The sequence below is a fragment of the Sebastes umbrosus genome, chromosome 9, assembly GCF_015220745.1.
Source record: "Sebastes umbrosus isolate fSebUmb1 chromosome 9, fSebUmb1.pri, whole genome shotgun sequence".
NCBI classification, from domain to species: Eukaryota; Metazoa; Chordata; class Actinopteri; order Perciformes; family Sebastidae; genus Sebastes; species Sebastes umbrosus.
Genome location: NC_051277.1, coordinates 649,298 through 668,590, shown reverse-complemented (window position 1 = coordinate 668,590; position 19,293 = coordinate 649,298). Strand labels below are relative to the sequence as shown.

General features: G+C 39.2%; 1 protein-coding gene across 1 annotated transcript in view; it reads right to left on the bottom strand.

Annotated features, from left to right (window-relative positions):
- Positions 1-19,293, bottom strand: part of LOC119494667 (protocadherin-1-like) — a 224,879-nt gene that overhangs the window by 193,955 nt on the left and 11,631 nt on the right. The window contains 1 exon segment of the mRNA XM_037780722.1: positions 11,613-13,796. Within this exon segment, the coding sequence (XP_037636650.1) occupies positions 11,613-13,796 (2,184 nt within the window).

The following is a 19,293-nucleotide window of genomic DNA, read 5'->3' as shown; positions in this document are numbered from 1 at the left end:
CCACACTACAATCACACTACTACAACACTACTACCACACTACAATCACACTACTACCACACTACAATCACACTACTACCACACTACAATCACACTACTACCACACTACTACCACACTACAATCACACTACTACCACACTACTACCACACTACTACCACACTACTACAACACTACTACCACACTACTACCACACTACTATAACACTACAATCACACTACAATCACACTACTACAACACTACTACCACACTACAATCACACTACTACCACACTACTACCACACTACAATCACACTACTACCACACTACAATCACACTACAATCACACTACTACAACACTACTACCACACTACTATAACACTACTACCACACTACTACCACACTACTACCACACTACTACAACACTACTACCACACTACTACCACACTACAATCACACTACTACCACACTACAATCACACTACTACAACACTACTACCACACTACAATCACACTACTACCACACTACAATCACACTACTACCACACTACAATCACACTACTACCACACTACTACCACACTACTACAACACTACTACAACACTACTACCACACTACAATCACACTACTACCACACTACAATCACACTACTACCACACTACTACCACACTACTACAACACTACTACAACACTACTACCACACTACAATCACACTACTACCACACTACTACAACACTACTACCACACTACTACAACACTACTACCACACTACTACAACACTACTACCACACTACTACCACACTACAATCACACTACTACCACACTACTACCACACTACAATCACACTACTACCACACTACAATCACACTACTACCACACTACTACCACACTACAATCACACTACTACCACACTACTACCACACTACTACAACACTACTACCACACTACAATCACACTACTACCACACTACTACAACACTACTACCACACTACTACCACACTACTATAACACTACTACCACACTACAATCACACTACTACAACACTACAATCACACTACTACCACACTACTACAACACTACTACCACACTACTACCACACTACTACCACACTACTACCACACTACTACAACACTACTACCACACTACTACCACACTACTATAACACTACAATCACACTACTACCACACTACTACCACACTACTACAACACTACTACCACACTACAATCACACTACTACCACACTACAATCACACTACTACCACACTACTACCACACTACTACAACACTACTACCACACTACAATCACACTACTACCACACTACTACCACACTACTACAACACTACTACCACACTACAATCACACTACTACCACACTACAATCACACTACTACAACACTACTACCACACTACTACCACACTACAATCACACTACTACCACACTACAATCACACTACAATCACACTACTACCACACTACTACCACACTACTACCACACTACAATCACACTACTACCACACTACAATCACACTACTACCACACTACAATCACACTACTACAACACTACTACCACACTACAATCACACTACTACCACACTACTACCACACTACAATCACACTACTACCACACTACAATCACACTACTACAACACTACTACCACACTACAATCACACTACTACAACACTACTACCACACTACTACAACACTACTACCACACTACTACCACACTACAATCACACTACTACCACACTACAATCACACTACTACAACACTACTACCACACTACAATCACACTACTACCAGTACAACCAGAGTACTACTAACACTACTACCACAAACTAGAAACCACCTCCTAGCAGAGACCAGAGCTGCTCGTTGACTCGTTCATTCCATTCAGCTGTTCAGTAACAGAAGATTAGAACAAAGACGAGACAAAACAAACAGGAAATACATCCAGTATTATTATCAACAGCAGCGTTGCCAGATCTGAAGAAACAGGCAACTATCCCCCTTTCTCACAGTAAACCTGTGAGTCGTCCCCCTCCAGAGGGTCAATCCAGTCTTTAAGTCTCTCTTTGTTCTACTCTTTGACATGTTTTGCCCACATAGTACCCGACATGGTTAGCTAACATCAGTCTCACAACAACAACACTGTTGGGGGGGGGGGGGGGTGGACGGGTCCAACGGACAGCGGACTGTTGACCAGGAGACGCTGTTTGAGTGTTTAATAAGTTACGTTAACGACAACTGTGACGTGTTTTCTGTATTTGTGTTACGTTGTTTCCGTACGTGTTTTACTTAGTTTACGTATTTATTTTAAGCCCGTTTCCTCTTACCCCTAACTACGTGGTTTTCTTGCCTGAACATATGTGCGGACGTTTGCGTGACGTACAAATGAAACAAGACTAAAATGCGTCCTCATGTCTCGCAGAATGTCCGTGTGATGTCGTGGTATTAATACGCCTTCATGGGCTCAGGAACCAGAACCTGAAACCGGTTTGTTCATTTCAAACTGCAGGTGAAGTCTGTGATGTTTCTTCCTAGAGAAGTCAAAGGTCATCCAGCAGAGCTCTTTCTAACCACTAATGAACTGGTTCATCTGTTACTCAGAGTACCTCCATGACGTCTCTGCAGCTCCAGCTGATCAGATCCAGACTGAGAGGCGTCCTCGTGGTGTGAAACGTCTCCAGCAGCATCTGTACTCCAGCTGAAGTACAGTCAGAGTACAGTGACGGTATCCGGACGTCACAGCTTCCTCTCAGCCGAGTCCGACTGCGTTTCAGCCGCTGAGCTGAAATTACTGTAATTTAGTGTGGAGAAGAAGCTGCTCGCCGCCCGGCGAACGGTTCCTCCATCACTGGTTTCAGTTTGATTTCTGACAGCGACCGGACCGCCGAGAAACAGGAAGTCTGTCTGTCAAACTGCAGAACCTTCTGATTTAGATCAGTGAATGTGACTGTAGCTGAGGAAAGGGATTATTATATCATATAATAATACATTATTATTATTATTATAGTGTTTAGTGTGAACATTAGCAGGTAATGTTGTATCGATGGAGCCACGGTGTCCTTTTACTACATTATCTATCATTTAATCCAGGCAGCTCGTACGGATACGAGTGATCAATGCATCAATGCACAGAAACGGTCTTTCTTCCGCCTTTTTCTGACATTTATCCAACATTTTTCTACATTTTTCTGACTTTTTTTGGGACTTTCTTCTGCTTTTTTATGACATTTTTTGTCATTTTTTTGAGACTTTTATTTTTTACTTTTTTGGTCATTTTCAGACTTTTTTTCTGTCTTTTTTGGGGATGTTTTTCGGAGGGGCTGCATTACTTCACAGTATAGTTGTCTGTTTGAACAAGTGGTCATTATGCTTTGAAATGAGGTGCTCATCAGATTGTGGAACAGCATCTAAAGCCGCCTCCTCCACGTGTTTTCATGGGCGCGAGTGTTGGATTGTCTGGTACGTAAAGTTCATCAATATCCTCAACAATCTGAACTTTAAACACGTTAAAGGGAATAGATGTCTGAAATGCTCTTCAACGTTTCCTCATACGACGGTTCCTACGATCTGAAAAGTTATTCCTCATTTTTCGTGCGTTTTCCTACGAATGTCCAACAACACCTGACAATCTACGCTCGTTACATTCATACAGTCTTTGGGTTTGGTCAGTTTGGTTAGAGTAAGTCAACGTTAAAATACGGAAGTGGCATAACTTAAGAAAGTTGGGTGTTTTTTGACCCGCCATCCTCCCCGACCTCCCTACGTGACGTTTTTTACGCTTTTTAATCTTCCTGGTTCACGACTACGTGGTTTACTGAACGTATGAATTGAATTAGTGGGTTATATACGAGTTACACAGAGCGTTACTTTACATTCCAACATTATAGTTAGTTATCTAGTTAGTTATTATAGTTAGTTATTATAGTTAGTTATTATAGTTCGTTATCTAGTTAGTTATCTAGTTAGTTATTATAGTTCGTTATCTAGTTAGTTATTATAGTTAGTTATTACAGTTAGTTATCTAGTTAGTTATTATAGTTCGTTATCTAGTTAGTTATTATAGTTAGTTATTATAGTTAGTTATTATAGTTCGTTATTATAGTTCGTTATCTAGTTAGTTATTATAGTTAGTTATTATAGTTAGTTATTATAGTTAGTTATTATAGTTCGTTATTATAGTTAGTTATCTAGTTAGTTATTATAGTTAGTTATTATAGTTCGTTATTATAGTTAGTTATCTAGTTAGTTATTATAGTTAGTTATTATAGTTCGTTATCTAGTTAGTTATTATAGTTCGTTATCTAGTTAGTTATCTAGTTAGTTATTATAGCTAGTTATTATAGTTCGTTATCTAGTTAGTTATCTAGTTAGTTATTATAGTTAGTTATTATAGTTCGTTATCTAGTTAGTTATTATAGTTAGTTATTATAGTTAGTTATCTAGTTAGTTATTATAGTTAGTTATCTAGTTAGTTATTACAGTTAGTTATCTAGTTAGTTATTACAGTTAGTTATCTAGATAGTTATTATAGTTAGTTATTATAGTTCGTTATCTAGTTAGTTATTATAGTTAGTTATTATAGTTAGTTATTATAGTTCGTTATCTAGTTAGTTATTATAGTTAGTTATTATAGTTAGTTATTATAGTTCGTTATCTAGTTAGTTATTATAGTTAGTTATTATAGTTAGTTATTATAGTTCGTTATCTAGTTAGTTATTATAGTTAGTTATTATAGTTAGTTATTATAGTTCGTTATCTAGTTAGTTATTATAGTTAGTTATCTAGTTAGTTATTACAGTTAGTTATCTAGTTAGTTATTACAGTTAGTTATCTAGATAGTTATTATAGTTAGTTATTATAGTTCGTTATCTAGTTAGTTATCTAGTTAGTTATTACAGTTAGTTATCTAGTTAGTTATTACAGTTAGTTATCTAGATAGTTATTATAGTTAGTTATTATAGTTCGTTATCTAGTTAGTTATCTAGTTAGTTATTATAGTTAGTTATTATAGTTCGTTATCTAGTTAGTTATTATAGTTAGTTATTATAGTTAGTTATCTAGTTAGTTATTATAGTTAGTTATCTAGTTAGTTATTACAGTTAGTTATCTAGTTAGTTATTACAGTTAGTTATCTAGATAGTTATTATAGTTAGTTATTATAGTTCGTTATCTAGTTAGTTATTATAGTTAGTTATTATAGTTAGTTATTATAGTTAGTTATCTAGTTAGTTATTATAGTTAGTTATTATAGTTCGTTATCTAGTTAGTTATTATAGTTAGTTATTATAGATAGTTATTATAGATAGTTATTATAGTTAGTTATTATAGTTAGTTATTATAGTTAGTTATTACAGTTAGTTATTATAGTTAGTTATCTAGTTAGTTATTATAGTTAGTTATTATAGTTAGTTATTATAGTTCGTTATCTAGTTAGTTATTATAGTTAGTTATCTAGTTAGTTATTACAGTTAGTTATCTAGTTAGTTATTACAGTTAGTTATCTAGATAGTTATTATAGTTAGTTATTATAGTTCGTTATCTAGTTAGTTATTATAGTTAGTTATTATAGTTAGTTATTATAGTTAGTTATCTAGTTAGTTATTATAGTTAGTTATTATAGTTCGTTATCTAGTTAGTTATTATAGTTAGTTATTATAGATAGTTATTATAGATAGTTATTATAGTTAGTTATTATAGTTAGTTATTATAGTTAGTTATTACAGTTAGTTATTATAGTTAGTTATCTAGTTAGTTATTATAGTTAGTTATTATAGTTAGTTATTATAGTTCGTTATCTAGTTAGTTATTATAGTTAGTTATCTAGTTAGTTATTACAGTTAGTTATATAGTTAGTTATTACAGTTAGTTATCTAGATAGTTATTATAGTTAGTTATTATAGTTCGTTATCTAGTTAGTTATCTAGTTAGTTATTACAGTTAGTTATCTAGTTAGTTATTACAGTTAGTTATCTAGATAGTTATTATAGTTAGTTATTATAGTTCGTTATCTAGTTAGTTATCTAGTTAGTTATTATAGTTAGTTATTATAGTTCGTTATCTAGTTAGTTATTATAGTTAGTTATTATAGTTAGTTATCTAGTTAGTTATTATAGTTAGTTATTACAGTTAGTTATCTAGTTAGTTATTACAGTTAGTTATCTAGATAGTTATTATAGTTAGTTATTATAGTTCGTTATCTAGTTAGTTATTATAGTTAGTTATTATAGTTAGTTATTATAGTTAGTTATTATAGTTAGTTATCTAGTTAGTTATTATAGTTAGTTATTATAGTTCGTTATCTAGTTAGTTATTATAGTTAGTTATTATAGATAGTTATTATAGATAGTTATTATAGTTAGTTATTATAGTTAGTTATTATAGTTAGTTATTACAGTTAGTTATTATAGTTAGTTATCTAGTTAGTTATTATAGTTAGTTATTATAGTTAGTTATCTAGTTAGTTATTATAGTTAGTTATTACAGTTAGTTATTATAGTTAGTTATCTAGTTAGTTATTATAGTTAGTTATTATAGTTAGTTATCTAGTTAGTTATTATAGTTAGTTATTATAGTTAGTTATTATAGATAGTTATTATAGTTAGTTATTATAGTTAGTTATCTAGTTAGTTATTATAGTTAGTTATTATAGTTAGTTATTATAGATAGTTATTATAGTTAGTTATTATAGTTAGTTATCTAGTTAGTTATTATAGTTAGTTATTATAGATAGTTATTATAGTTAGTTATTATAGTTCGTTATCTAGTTAGTTATTATAGTTAGTTATTATAGATAGTTATTATAGTTAGTTATTATAGTTAGTTATCTAGTTAGTTATTATAGTTAGTTATTATAGATAGTTATTATAGTTAGTTATTATAGTTAGTTATCTAGTTAGTTATTATAGTTAGTTATTATAGTTAGTTATTATAGATAGTTATTATAGTTAGTTATTATAGTTAGTTATTATAGTTAGTTATCTGGTTAGTTATTATAGTTAGTTATTATAGTTAGTTATTATAGATAGTTATTATAGATAGTTATTATAGTTAGTTATTATAGTTAGTTATCTAGTTAGTTATTACATTAGGTTATCACTGTGTGAGGGTTAATAACAGAGAAACACTTTGACCTTCTCTGCTGGTTTACATGAAATATGGAACTGAGTCCGTGGTGAGATCTATGAAACCATCAGAGGGAGAGACGCACACACACACACTCACACACACACACACACACACACACACACACACACACACACACACACACTCACACACACACACACACACTGGTCTCTCCATTCAAAGGGCAGCTCTCCATAGAAGGAGGGATTGTTCTGGACTGGATGGAGGAGCGGGGGGGGAGGCTGGTCAGTACTATGAGTCAGCACACACACACACACACACACACACACACACACACACAGGTCGTTGTGTTACCATAGCGACAGCCGAGTTGGTCAGCGTAATAGCAGGAAGGACGCCGCCGGACTGTTAATGTGGACCCCTGAAGAGGTGTGTGTGTGGGGGGGAGGGGTGACCTCATCATTGACCTTTGACCTCTCCACTCTGTGCTGCTAATAACTGTGTCTGAGTGATATTTGACCTTTGACCCCAGCAGGTTCAGCACCTGCTCGCTGTTGTTTTGATCTTTGGTTCCTTTGTGTTCAAAGTCTACAGGGTGGGTGTGTGTGCATGTGTTTAGTGTGTGTGTGTGTGTGTAGGCGGCGTGCCAGCAGGTCGGACTCTGTAAACTTAAAGTGACACAACGCTTCATGTGGACGGTTCTGGAGAGAAAATGCATCATTTGATTTCAGCCTCAAAGCTTCTTTAATAAAATCAAACTGCAATTTGAAAATCAACTTTTTGGTAAAGAATCATATTTTTCTTGTAATTCTTTTAATTCATTAGTATTTATATTATATATTATATATATATATATATTTATATATATTTATATTATTTAGTGCAGGCAGAAACATAAACAACATTTCTGCTGTTGACATTGTGCATTTACATTTCATCCATTTAATTTCCAATGTGAGTCAAACTCTGCTTTATAAACTGTGTATATAAACTATTATATATAAACTGTGTATATAAACTATTATATATAAACTGTGTATATAATCTATTACATATAAACTGTGTATATAATCTATTACATATAAACTGTGTATATAATCTATTATATTAATTACTAATCTATCTTTAAATTCCCTGAGCTGGTCAGTAGTTGATCTGATGTTATCCATCAATAGAATAGATGACTATAAAACATGTATAAACTGAACAAAGTGTCATTCAATGCTTCTCTAAATATCTAACAGTCAAACCTGAATATAAAAACCTGATGTTTATTATATTTATACATGTATGTAGTATATATAGTTCATGTTGTTACCTACCTGCCTGTGAACAACAGCTGTTTGCTTGTGTTTGTTTCCTGTAGACAATATTTAGTCACATTCGCTGTATGTTTTACGACGTCGTATTACGGATAATTTTAGGTTACAAAACTAAATTACGGCGTCGGGACGAAGGATTAATATTCCGGGAAAAAACTCAGGATTTATGAGAAAAAACAGCTTGGATATACTCTGAGATTAAAGTGGTAAAATTATGAGAGAAAAACACAAATATACGTGAAGAAAACTTGAATAATCTCTGAGATTTTAAAGTCATAAAATTGCGAGAAAAAACTAATTTACAAGAATAAAATCAGAATAATCTGAGATTATAAAATCACAAATTTGGGGGAGAAAAAAAAACACAAATTTACAAGAAAATTAGAATAATCTTTAAAAAGATTTCAAAGTTATAAAATTGTGAAAAAAACAAAAATGTATGAGATGAAAATTTGAATAATCTGAGATTATAAAATCATAAATTGTGAGATAAATCTCAAACTCGCAGATTTATGATTTAATAATCTCAGAATATTTGACCTTTCTTGTAAATGTACCACTTTAATCTGTTCGTTATATTATTATTTGTACCTATAATAATAATAATAATAATAACAGCACCAACACGCCGTCGTAGCCAATAAAGTTGATTTTGATGAGAAGGATTTTAATTTAAAATCTGTATTCTGTTGGTTAAACATAAGTTTTCTCTCCGTGTGTGAAGGATGGAAATGATGAAGATGGTTGATACCGTACCTCGACTCTCCCACTGTTCCCACTTCCTGTCTGTAACCCCCCCGCCCAGTGAATGCACAGAGAGCGCCACGTCTTTAACGTTTAAGCAACATGTTTTATTGAAATAAAATCTGCTTTTAGCTGTAAAAAACAAACAAAACATCTGTACAAGTATTTCCCCAGAGAAGAGGAGGAAGAAGAAGAGTACATGATTGAGCAGGTGTGTGTGACGGCTCGATATGTGGCTTTAAATGTAAAAGTCTCGAGGGTCTAACGGTCTAAATATATATATATATATATATATATATATATATAACACCAGCAGGAGCTCCGCTACGTCGAGCGGCACCAGGAGAGCCGGTCGGCTTCACGTCTACGATGGTGATGACGGTGAGTATGTGTGTGTGAGTCTTTGGTACAGGTGAACACAGTCTTTAGGAAGCGATGAGATGTCCTTGTTAAGCACACAGACGACACACAGTCATGTAGAAACACAAACAGCTGATGGACAAGCAAAATAAAATCACACATATAGAAATGTACAGTCTCTGTGATGTGATTGTCTCCACGGGTTCACATTTTAGTCCATCACAAAACAGGCATGAAAGCTCGTCACCCCCCCCTCCCCCCACCCCCTTTTTGTACATTAAATAGAATAGAGCAAGGCACTCTGGGTAAAAGAAGGCGAAAGCGGGCGCCTGGAAAATTACCTGCCATTAATCTGTGCAAACAGTTGACTTTTAAACCAGGCTGATTGGGGACACGGCGGAATTAAAAGTCGTATTTCAGCCGACGTGACGGGAGGAACGGAGGTTAAGGAACGGTTGTATTTAGTCTCAGTGTACCTTTTCCTTCATTAACAACCCTCCCTCTCTCCTCCTCCTCCTGTTTTATTCCCTTTCTCTCTCTCTCCACGGCTCGGCTCCCTGGCGTAGCTGAAACAACCTTAAATTGGTGTGAACGGGATGGAAGCACTCTGAAGAGCTGCTCAGCCGGTCTACTTCCTGGCCAAAGAAACAAAGGAAACGGATACCAACAAAAAAATAATATAAAAAAGTGAGGAATTCACAGTCACTCGTCTTCGTCACACTTCAACAAGCTGATCCGGCCGTAAAGAGCAGCTTTAAAACTCCCGTCAGCTCTCCGGAAAATAAAGAAGAAAAACAGACTGAAGAGAAAAAAACTCACAAAACTCAAATAATCTCTGAGATTAGAAAATTAGAAAATTGCGAGAAGAAATTTAAATAATCTTTGAGATTAGAAAATCATAACATTGTGAGAAAAGACTCACAAATTTTCGGCAAATAAAGCTTTAATAATCTCTGAGATCATAAATTTGCGAGAAGAAACTCACAAATCTACGCTAAGTAAACTTGAAAAATCTTTTAGATTATAAAATTCCAAAATTGCGAGAAAAAACCCTCAAATTTACAAGAATACTTGAATAATCTCTGAAATTATTAAATCATAAAATTTATGACTTTATAATCTTAGAGAATATTCGAGAAATTTGAGAGGTTTTTTTCCGTAAATTTACCACTTTATTCTCAGAGAATATCCACGTTTTTGAATCGTAAATTTATCATTTTAATTTTGGAAATGTGAGTTTGTCTTTCTCTCTCCACGGCTCGGCTCCCTGACGGAGCTGAAACAACCTTAAATTGGTGTGAACGGGATGGAAGCACTCTGAAGAGCTGCTCAGCCGGTCTACTTCCTGGCCAAAGAAACAAAGGAAACGGGTACCAACAAAAAACAAATCATATAAATTCACAGTCACTCTTCTTTGTCACACTTCAGCGAGCTGATCCGGCCGTAAAGAGCAGCTTTAAAACTCCCGTCAGCTCCCCAGAAAATAAGAAATAAAAAATAAAAACAGACTTAATGAGGATGTCAGCGTGAACCTTTCAATGGACGCATAATGAACTCCAGATTCAAAACACTTGTGAATAATAAAAATAACTCATAACCTTCATTTAACCCACAGTGGAAACACAAATCAAACAAAAGGAACAACATATAGAAGGATAGACCGTTACGGGATTCCCATATCAGCAGGATTCATCTTCATACCTCCTAAATATGCCCTTTGTGGTTTATATTTTTGTTGTTGTTTACTTGTAGTATTTCAGAAACTCTTAATTAAATACTACAAATAAGAATTGAACATTTTAACAACAACAAAAATCAACTTGTTCTGGATGATCAGAGTCCATTTGGGCGGTTGTGGTAAATATCGGTAAGCCCATATTCGGTCTATCCCTTGTGTAATATTTCATGATGTGAATATTGTAAAATGAACAGAACAGAAATGGTGAACACAACCAAACCAAAGTGAAAGTAAAAAGGGGAGCCAGCCGTGCCGTGCGGGGGAATCAGTGCAGCTTTGGTGAAGGGTGTCGGCAGTGCCAAATAAGTCCCGGCGTGACTACCACACCCGGTTGGTCCAATAGATGTCCCTGTGGTACATTGCCGTGTTTGCGTAGTCTCCTACCTGTTTGCTGCTGTATTTGGGCGGGTTGGCCTTGTAGCTGTAATCCGAATATTGGTCGGAGCCCGTGGAGGTGTTGTCGCCCGTTCCCACGAAGGTGTTGGTGGCGGGGAGGTCCTGCACGGCCTGGTGCTTCTTGGAGGCGGAGGGCGACTGTGGCTGCAGCATGATGGAGGGCAGCGGCGAGTTGGAGCGGTAGTGGCGGCCCAGGTCGGGGCTTCCCGGCGGGTAGTTAAGGGGCAGGTGGATTCTGGGACTGTCGTTGACGTTCTCGTTGATGAGGTTGAACTTGAGGCCTTTCTGCAGGCTGGCCTCCTCGTCCTCCTCCAGCGGCTTCGCCGGTTTTGGCGCTTTCCCCTTTTTGCTCTTTTTCCCTTTGCCGTTTTTCGGACCCTGCTTGGGAGCGTACAGGTCCTTACTCTCCTTCTTGCCGGCCTGGTAGCCGCTCTTGGTGTCCTTCTGGAGCCGGTGTCTGATGACCACCACGGCCACGATGACGAGAATCACGCCGGCGATGCCGGCGAGGCTGCCGTACAGGATGTTGCTGCGCTGAGCGTTGGCGTAGTTGGGATCTCCGGCGATGTCCCGGTCCAGAGGGGTGTAGAGGCTATGCCCGACCAGCGCCTCGATGAGGGACACGTTGGACTTGGTGTCATTGACGAAAACGTGGACCAGGGCGGTGGTGTGGCGGGGAGGTTTGCCTTTATCGCTGACCTTTACCACCAGGCGGTGCAGCCCGTTGTGCTTGCCGGTGAACTCCTGCACCAGTGTGATCTCGCCGCTGTCGGGCGAGATGTGGAACAGGTCGTACGGGTTGCCGCCTGTGATGGTGTAGAGCAGCTCGGCGTTGAGTCCTGAGTCTATATCCTCGGCCTCTACCACCTCCACGCTGGTGTCCGGCGGGGTGACGGGTGACATGTACGTGTAGGAGGAGTTCGCCGGTTTGGTGACGTAGGGGGCGTTATCGTTCTCGTCCAGGACATTGATGGTCACGCCCACGTAGGAGCATCGAGGTGGGTCGCCGGCGTCCACGGCCTTCAGGCGGAAGGTGTAGGTGCTCTCCTTCTCGCGGTCGAAGGAAATGCTGGACAGGATGGTCCCCGTGCCGTTCTGGATCACAAACTTGCCGATGTCCGGCTCCACGTACAGCTTCACTCTGGCGTTCTCGCCTTTATCGGCATCCGTGACGGTCACCACGCCAACGGGATTTAGCGGCGCCATGTTCTCAATGACAGAGAAGCTGTAGCCGCTCAGCATAAACTTGGGGTCATTGTCATTGCGGTCCAGAACATTAACCACCACGGTAGCGGTGCCAGTTTTGCTGGGAACGCCTTTATCTGCCGCCGCCACACGGAACTCGTACTGCTCTGTCTCCTCCCGATCCAGCTGGTTCTTCACACGGATCTCGCCGGTGCCAGCTTCGATTTCAAAGAGCCGGGTGGCCGAGAGCTCGATGATGCTGTAGACCAGCTCCGCGTTGGTGCCACTGTCCGCATCCGTCGCCCCGACCTCCAGCACCATGTCACCCGGCTGGTTGCCCTCCGCAAAGTCCACCTCGAGCAACGCCGGGGAGAAGTTTGGCGTGTTGTCGTTCATGTCCGTGACCTGCACTTTGAGGGAGTTTGTGCTGGACAGGGCTGGGTTCCCAGAATCCACGGCGACGATTTCAATCCTGTAATCCTTAACACGCTCGTAATCCAGCAGGGTGGTCGTCTGCAGGAAGTACTTCCTCTTCCGATCGTTGGCGGACTCGCTCGCGGGTCGGAGCTGAAATGGGACGTCGCCGGCAACCACGCACGTCACCACCGCATTTTCTCCCTCGTCGCGGTCCGACACCTGCACCAACGCAACCGGCGTGCCGATGGGCATGTCCTCAGAGATGTTGGCCACGCCGTCCTGGTGCGTCACCAAACCGATACCACGGATCTCGATGGCCGGCGCGTTGTCATTCTGGTCCCTGACGTTGATGGTCACCAAGACCTTGGAGCTCTTGGAGTTGGGCCCGCGGTCTTTGGCGACCACAAAGAACTTTAGGAAGCTCTCCTCCTCGCGGTCCACCAGACCCTTGACGTAGATGATGCCTGTAGAGCGGTCGATGCGTAGGAGCCTCTGGACCGCCTCCGACGCCTGATGGAGGCTGTAGTCGATCTCTCCGTTGGTGCCGGTGTCTGCGTCGTTGGCTCGGACCTGAAGGACAGAAGAAGAGGTTTTCAATGGTCCGAACAGAACAAACACACGTCCCACAAAAAACAACCACTGGAAGTATTTCAATTTAGTCGATTGTCAAAACACTTTAATTCTGTTGTAGATAGCTTTTAGAGCGCTGCATTAGATAACAATTTATAAAAGTATTGAAATTGTGTCATAAATTTTAAAAAATACAAGTCTGACATTTTTTCAGAAAATGCAGAGTAACGTAACGCAGCGTAACCTAATGCAGAATAACGTAACAGAGTAACGTAACGTAACGCAGCGTAACGTAACGCAGAGTAGCCTAACGCAGCGTAACGTAACAGAGTAACGTAACGTAGCGTAACGTATCAGAGTAACGTAACGTAACTTAACGTAGCGTAACTTAACGTAGCGTAACTTAACGTAGCGTAACTTAATGTAGCGTAACTTAGCATAGCGTAACTTAATGTAGCGTAACTTAACGTAGCGTAACTTAACGCAGTGTAACTTAACGCAGCGTAACTTAACAGAGTAACGTAACGCAGAGTAACGTAACGCAGCGTAACCTAACGCAGAATAACGTAACGCAGCGTAACGTAACGCAGCGTAACGTAACAGTAACGTAACGCATCGTAACATAACAGTAACGTAACGTAACAGTAACGTAACGCAGCGTAACGTAACAGTAACGTAACGCAGCGTAACATAACAGTAACGTAACGGTAACGTAACGCAGCGTAACGCAGAGTAGCCTAACACAGCGTAACGTAACAGAGTAACGTAACGTAGCGTAACGTATCAGAGTAACGTAACGTAACTTAACGTAGCGTAACTTAACGTAGCGTAACTTAATGTAGCGTAACTTAGCGTAGCGTAACTTAATGTAGCGTAACTTAACGTAGCGTAACTTAACGCAGCGTAACTTAACAGAGTAACGTAACGCAGAGTAACGTAACGCAGCGTAACCTAACGCAGAATAACGTAACGCAGCGTAACGTAACGCAGCGTAACGTAACAGTAACGTAACGCAGCGTAACATAACAGTAACGTAACGTAACAGTAACGTAACGCAGCGTAACGTAACAGTAACGTAACGCAGCGTAACATAACAGTAACGTAACGGTAACGTAACGCAGCGTAACGCAGAGTAGCCTAACACAGCGTAACGTAACAGAGTAACGTAACGTAGCGTAACGTATCAGAGTAACGTAACGTAACTTAACGTAGCGTAACTTAACGTAGCGTAACTTAATGTAGCGTAACTTAGCGTAGCGTAACTTAATGTAGCGTAACTTAACGTAGCGTAACTTAACGCAGCGTAACTTAACAGAGTAACGTAACGCAGAGTAACGTAACGCAGCGTAACCTAACGCAGAATAACGTAACGCAGCGTAACGTAACAGTAACGTAACGCAGCGTAACATAACAGTAACAGTAACGTAACGCAGCGTAACGCAGAGTAGCCTAACGCAGCGTAACAGAGTAATGTAACGTAGCGTATCAGAGTAACGTAACGTAACTTAACGTAGCGTAACGTAACTTAACGTAGCGTAATGTAACTTAACGTAGCGTAACTTAACGTAGTGTAGCGTAACGTAACTTAACGTAGCGTAACTTAACGTAGCGTAACTTAACGTAGCGTAACTTAACGTAGCGTAACTTAACGTAGCGTAACGTAGTGTTACGAGCGTAGCGTAACGTAACGTAGCGTAACGTAACGTAACGTAGCGTAGCGTAGCGTAACGTAACGTAGCGTAACGTAGCGTAACGTAGCGTAACGTAACGTAACGCAGTGTAACATAATGACAAAAGACAGAAACTTCAGCTGTCTGCTGCATAAAGAATGAATGCTCTAGCTGTTATGTTGTTGTTTTTTTATCTTAGATCGATTTAAACAGGATCATGCAAACAAAGATCTCCCGCGGCCATTACGGGACAATATTCTGGCACCGCCGGCCTGAACCATGACCTCAACACGAGCGTGCAACGTGATGACGTGAAATACAGAAGCCTGATTTTTCTGCTACAAAAATAATTGATTGTGATTTGAACCTAACGTAACAGTTGTCTTGTTTTCATGTGTCACTCAGGCAGATTCACCATTAAAGTTTAGATTCTAGACTAATTCCTGTTAATTCCCCGTTAACGTTGACCTTTGTGAGGTAACTGTCAGCCTGTATTCCCATCATGACCTCAGTTCCACTGACTTCCAGAGTCCCAACCATCACTAATATCAACACTACACAGCCTTTGTGTTGAGCGGGGAGGAGTTCTCTCTGCTGTGTGTGAAACATAATAGACGATCAAAGCTGAGTGCACACACCCACACAACAACATCTAACGGCCGTGCAGCGGATCATTGGCGTCTAATGGGCAGATGAGTGAATGTTAATGTTCCTCTCATTATCAGAGAAGCCCCGGCTCCTTGGGGCCCATTAGGAGACTGGAGAGGACGGACCGGCGTCGGACACGATCCAGCTCACGATACGCCAGAACCCAAAGTAAATGGAGGTAATTAGTCAATTAGGAGGTCCGATCAGTCAGCAGAGTATCACTTAGGATATACTCGTTAGGACGCCGTTCTATCTACACATCTAATACTTTTTAATTGCATTCTTTCAATGCCGCGGCCGCGGTTAAGAAATGTAGGTCGCTGTGTAGTTTTAAATGAACTGGTTGTTGAACAGCTGATTTAAATGTCCCGGGTGCTGCTGGATCAGCGTTTTCTACAGGCTTCACCTGGGACTTACAGTAATGTAAGTAGGGTTTTTAAACTTTAAGGCCATTATTCCTGTAAAGCACAGCTGGATCTGGGCCAAGCTTGCACTCAGCAAAATAGTCTCCTAAAAATTTAAAGTCCTGGTTTCTTACAAAACAGGAAAAAGAAATCTGCCGGTGGGGATTATTAGAGTCTATTTAAACTAAAAAATAAAACCAAGGACACAGGATTTCACATTCTCGCTGAGACGACAATGTTTTTAAAGGAATAGTTTGACATTTTAGGGAATAAACTCGACTTCTTAACTTCCCTGCCAAGAGTTGGATGAGAAGGTTGATTCCTCTCTAGAGTCTGTAGGATAAATGTCACGGTGGACATTCACCAGATCCGTTGACGTACGTTAAGTCAATGGATCCTTTTCTACGGAGAGCCGTGTGTTGCATGATGGATACGCCATATCTGAATTTGCATATTCATAACTCAAACTCTAATATATGCAAATGAGGTCCGTCCATTGCAAGGCGCAGGCTCGCGAAACTAAGAAATCAACGCCCAAAAAACAAGATGGCGACGCGCAATAACCAAGATGGTGACAGCTAAAAACCAAGATGGCGACATACAAAAACCAAGATGGCGACATACAAAAACCAAGATGGCAACGGCCAGAAACCAAGATGGCGACGGCGAAAAACCAAGATGGCGATGGACAAAATGCTGAAATCGAGGCTTCAAAACCGTAGTCCACAAACCAATGGGTGACGTCACAGTGACTTTGTCCACTTCTTACATACAGTCTGTTATTTAAAGGTGCCAGTTGGTTAATTCTGTTACCTCTTGACCAGTCTTTATGCTAAGCTAAGCTAACTGGCTGTAGCGTCATATTTACCGTACAGATATGAAAGTGGTATCAAACTTCTCATAAAACTCTCAGCAAGAAAGCAAAGAAGCAAATTTCCCCAAAATGTCAAACTAGTCCTTTAAGATATCAAATACGTGTTTTAGTGTCATGTTGAAATTTGGGGGAATTAAATGTATAAAAACATCTGTAATATTTCCATGTGTCGGGATGCTGCAGCCAACGGTTTGATCAGCCTACAGCTTTATTGACGAGCTGAAGAAGCCACTACAGAATAGATGACATTGTCAAACATTTAATTGGACATTTAAGGAGGAAATCCGGGTTTAAAAGGTTGGAGCAGCCAACAGGATCTCAGGGGGATTCTCTTTTTACCGCCGCCTGTAGTTCATCCTGCCACATAATAAATATCTGGTTTCCTGCCCGCTCCGCATCACGGCCTGTGACAGACCGTCACCGGCGCCCCCCGAGGGTGACCGTGGAAGTCACAGATCCGCGTCGGCGAGGTTAAGGTTAAAGAAAGCATGAAAGTGAAATTATAATTTCTCCCGCCCATTGATTTCCTTTCCTCCGGTGTGGCTCTAAGCAGCGGACGTCACCAGACAGCGGTGAATTATTGACAGCTTCAGAGAATTGTGTATTGAACAGTTGAGCTGGCGTGATGAGGCCGGCGCTGAGCTGGCTGCTCTCCAAGGCCGCTCTGTCCGGGCGAACAGCAAATATAAACACTGTTTATCTCGCCGTTAACAATTAACCAGCGACTGCTTTCTTTAAATGAGACTCTCTGCAGTTAAAGCCTCCCGTTCCTGCTGAACATTTCTCACATTAACACATCAATTTCTACCCTGGTTAGGAGGCTGCTTAAATTTATTCCTGAGAAAGAATCATCCTGCAGAAATCTAATCCATCACAGTCTGGTTTATTGTTCACTAAAACGTGTTATAATGACACAGAGGTTCAGCGTTTTGGGCTGCCTCTTTAATTGATTAACCAGCTGGGTGTCAAAGAAATATGAAATGTCTTTTATCGTCTTTTTTTTGGGGAGATTTGGCTGTTAGTCATTAGAGAAAATGACTCTGTCGATATTCTCAATTATAGTCTCTAATAAGGTCTACATTTGAAGAGATCCTCCATCTGAAAGGGGACAATAATACTGGAGGAACAATGGGACACATTTATACAATCATCTCATTAATCACTCAGAGAAACATCCGGATTATTAGTCGATTAAAGGCCCCGAAAAAACCTCCATATCTCCATCAGCTTCTTCCTCTGATGGATGACAAAAACACTAATCTGACAAAGTTAGAGCCGTTTTTAGTCGTTTTACTCAACAGACTTCTGTGTTTTCACGACTGGTTTGAAGTGGGCGGGGCTTAGAGGAATAAAAGGTGATGTCACACTTTGCTGCACCAATCAGGTGCGAGAGCAATATTTGAATGAAAATGTGACGACAGGTGTTTGTTTGTTAATAAAATCTAATCAAGTCACTTCCACACAGCAGATTAGCTAGTTAATAAATAACTATATATCATAAATATTCAAGTTGAATAAAACATCTTAACTCAAGGTCTTCTTACTGGTTAATTTAATGAGGCTTTCAACTTTGATTGATCCTTATTTGGTTATAATTATTTAAAAAAAGGTCTAACTTTTTCCACAGTTTTTTAAAATCACATCTCATGGTCATGCACGATTATGGCCAAAATGATAATCTCTAATAAATATTGAGATCATGATTATTATCACGATTATTCATAGATTTTAGGGACAAAATATTTGTATTGCAATTTCACATCTAAATAAACAGAGCGCTGCTTTCACTTCCTTGTTGTGCTAAATAACTCTAAATGTTATCCTGTTACTTTGTTATGGTCATCTATATTTATTTGCATAAAAACACACAATTCAAATGGTTAGGAAATAAATGATTGTAT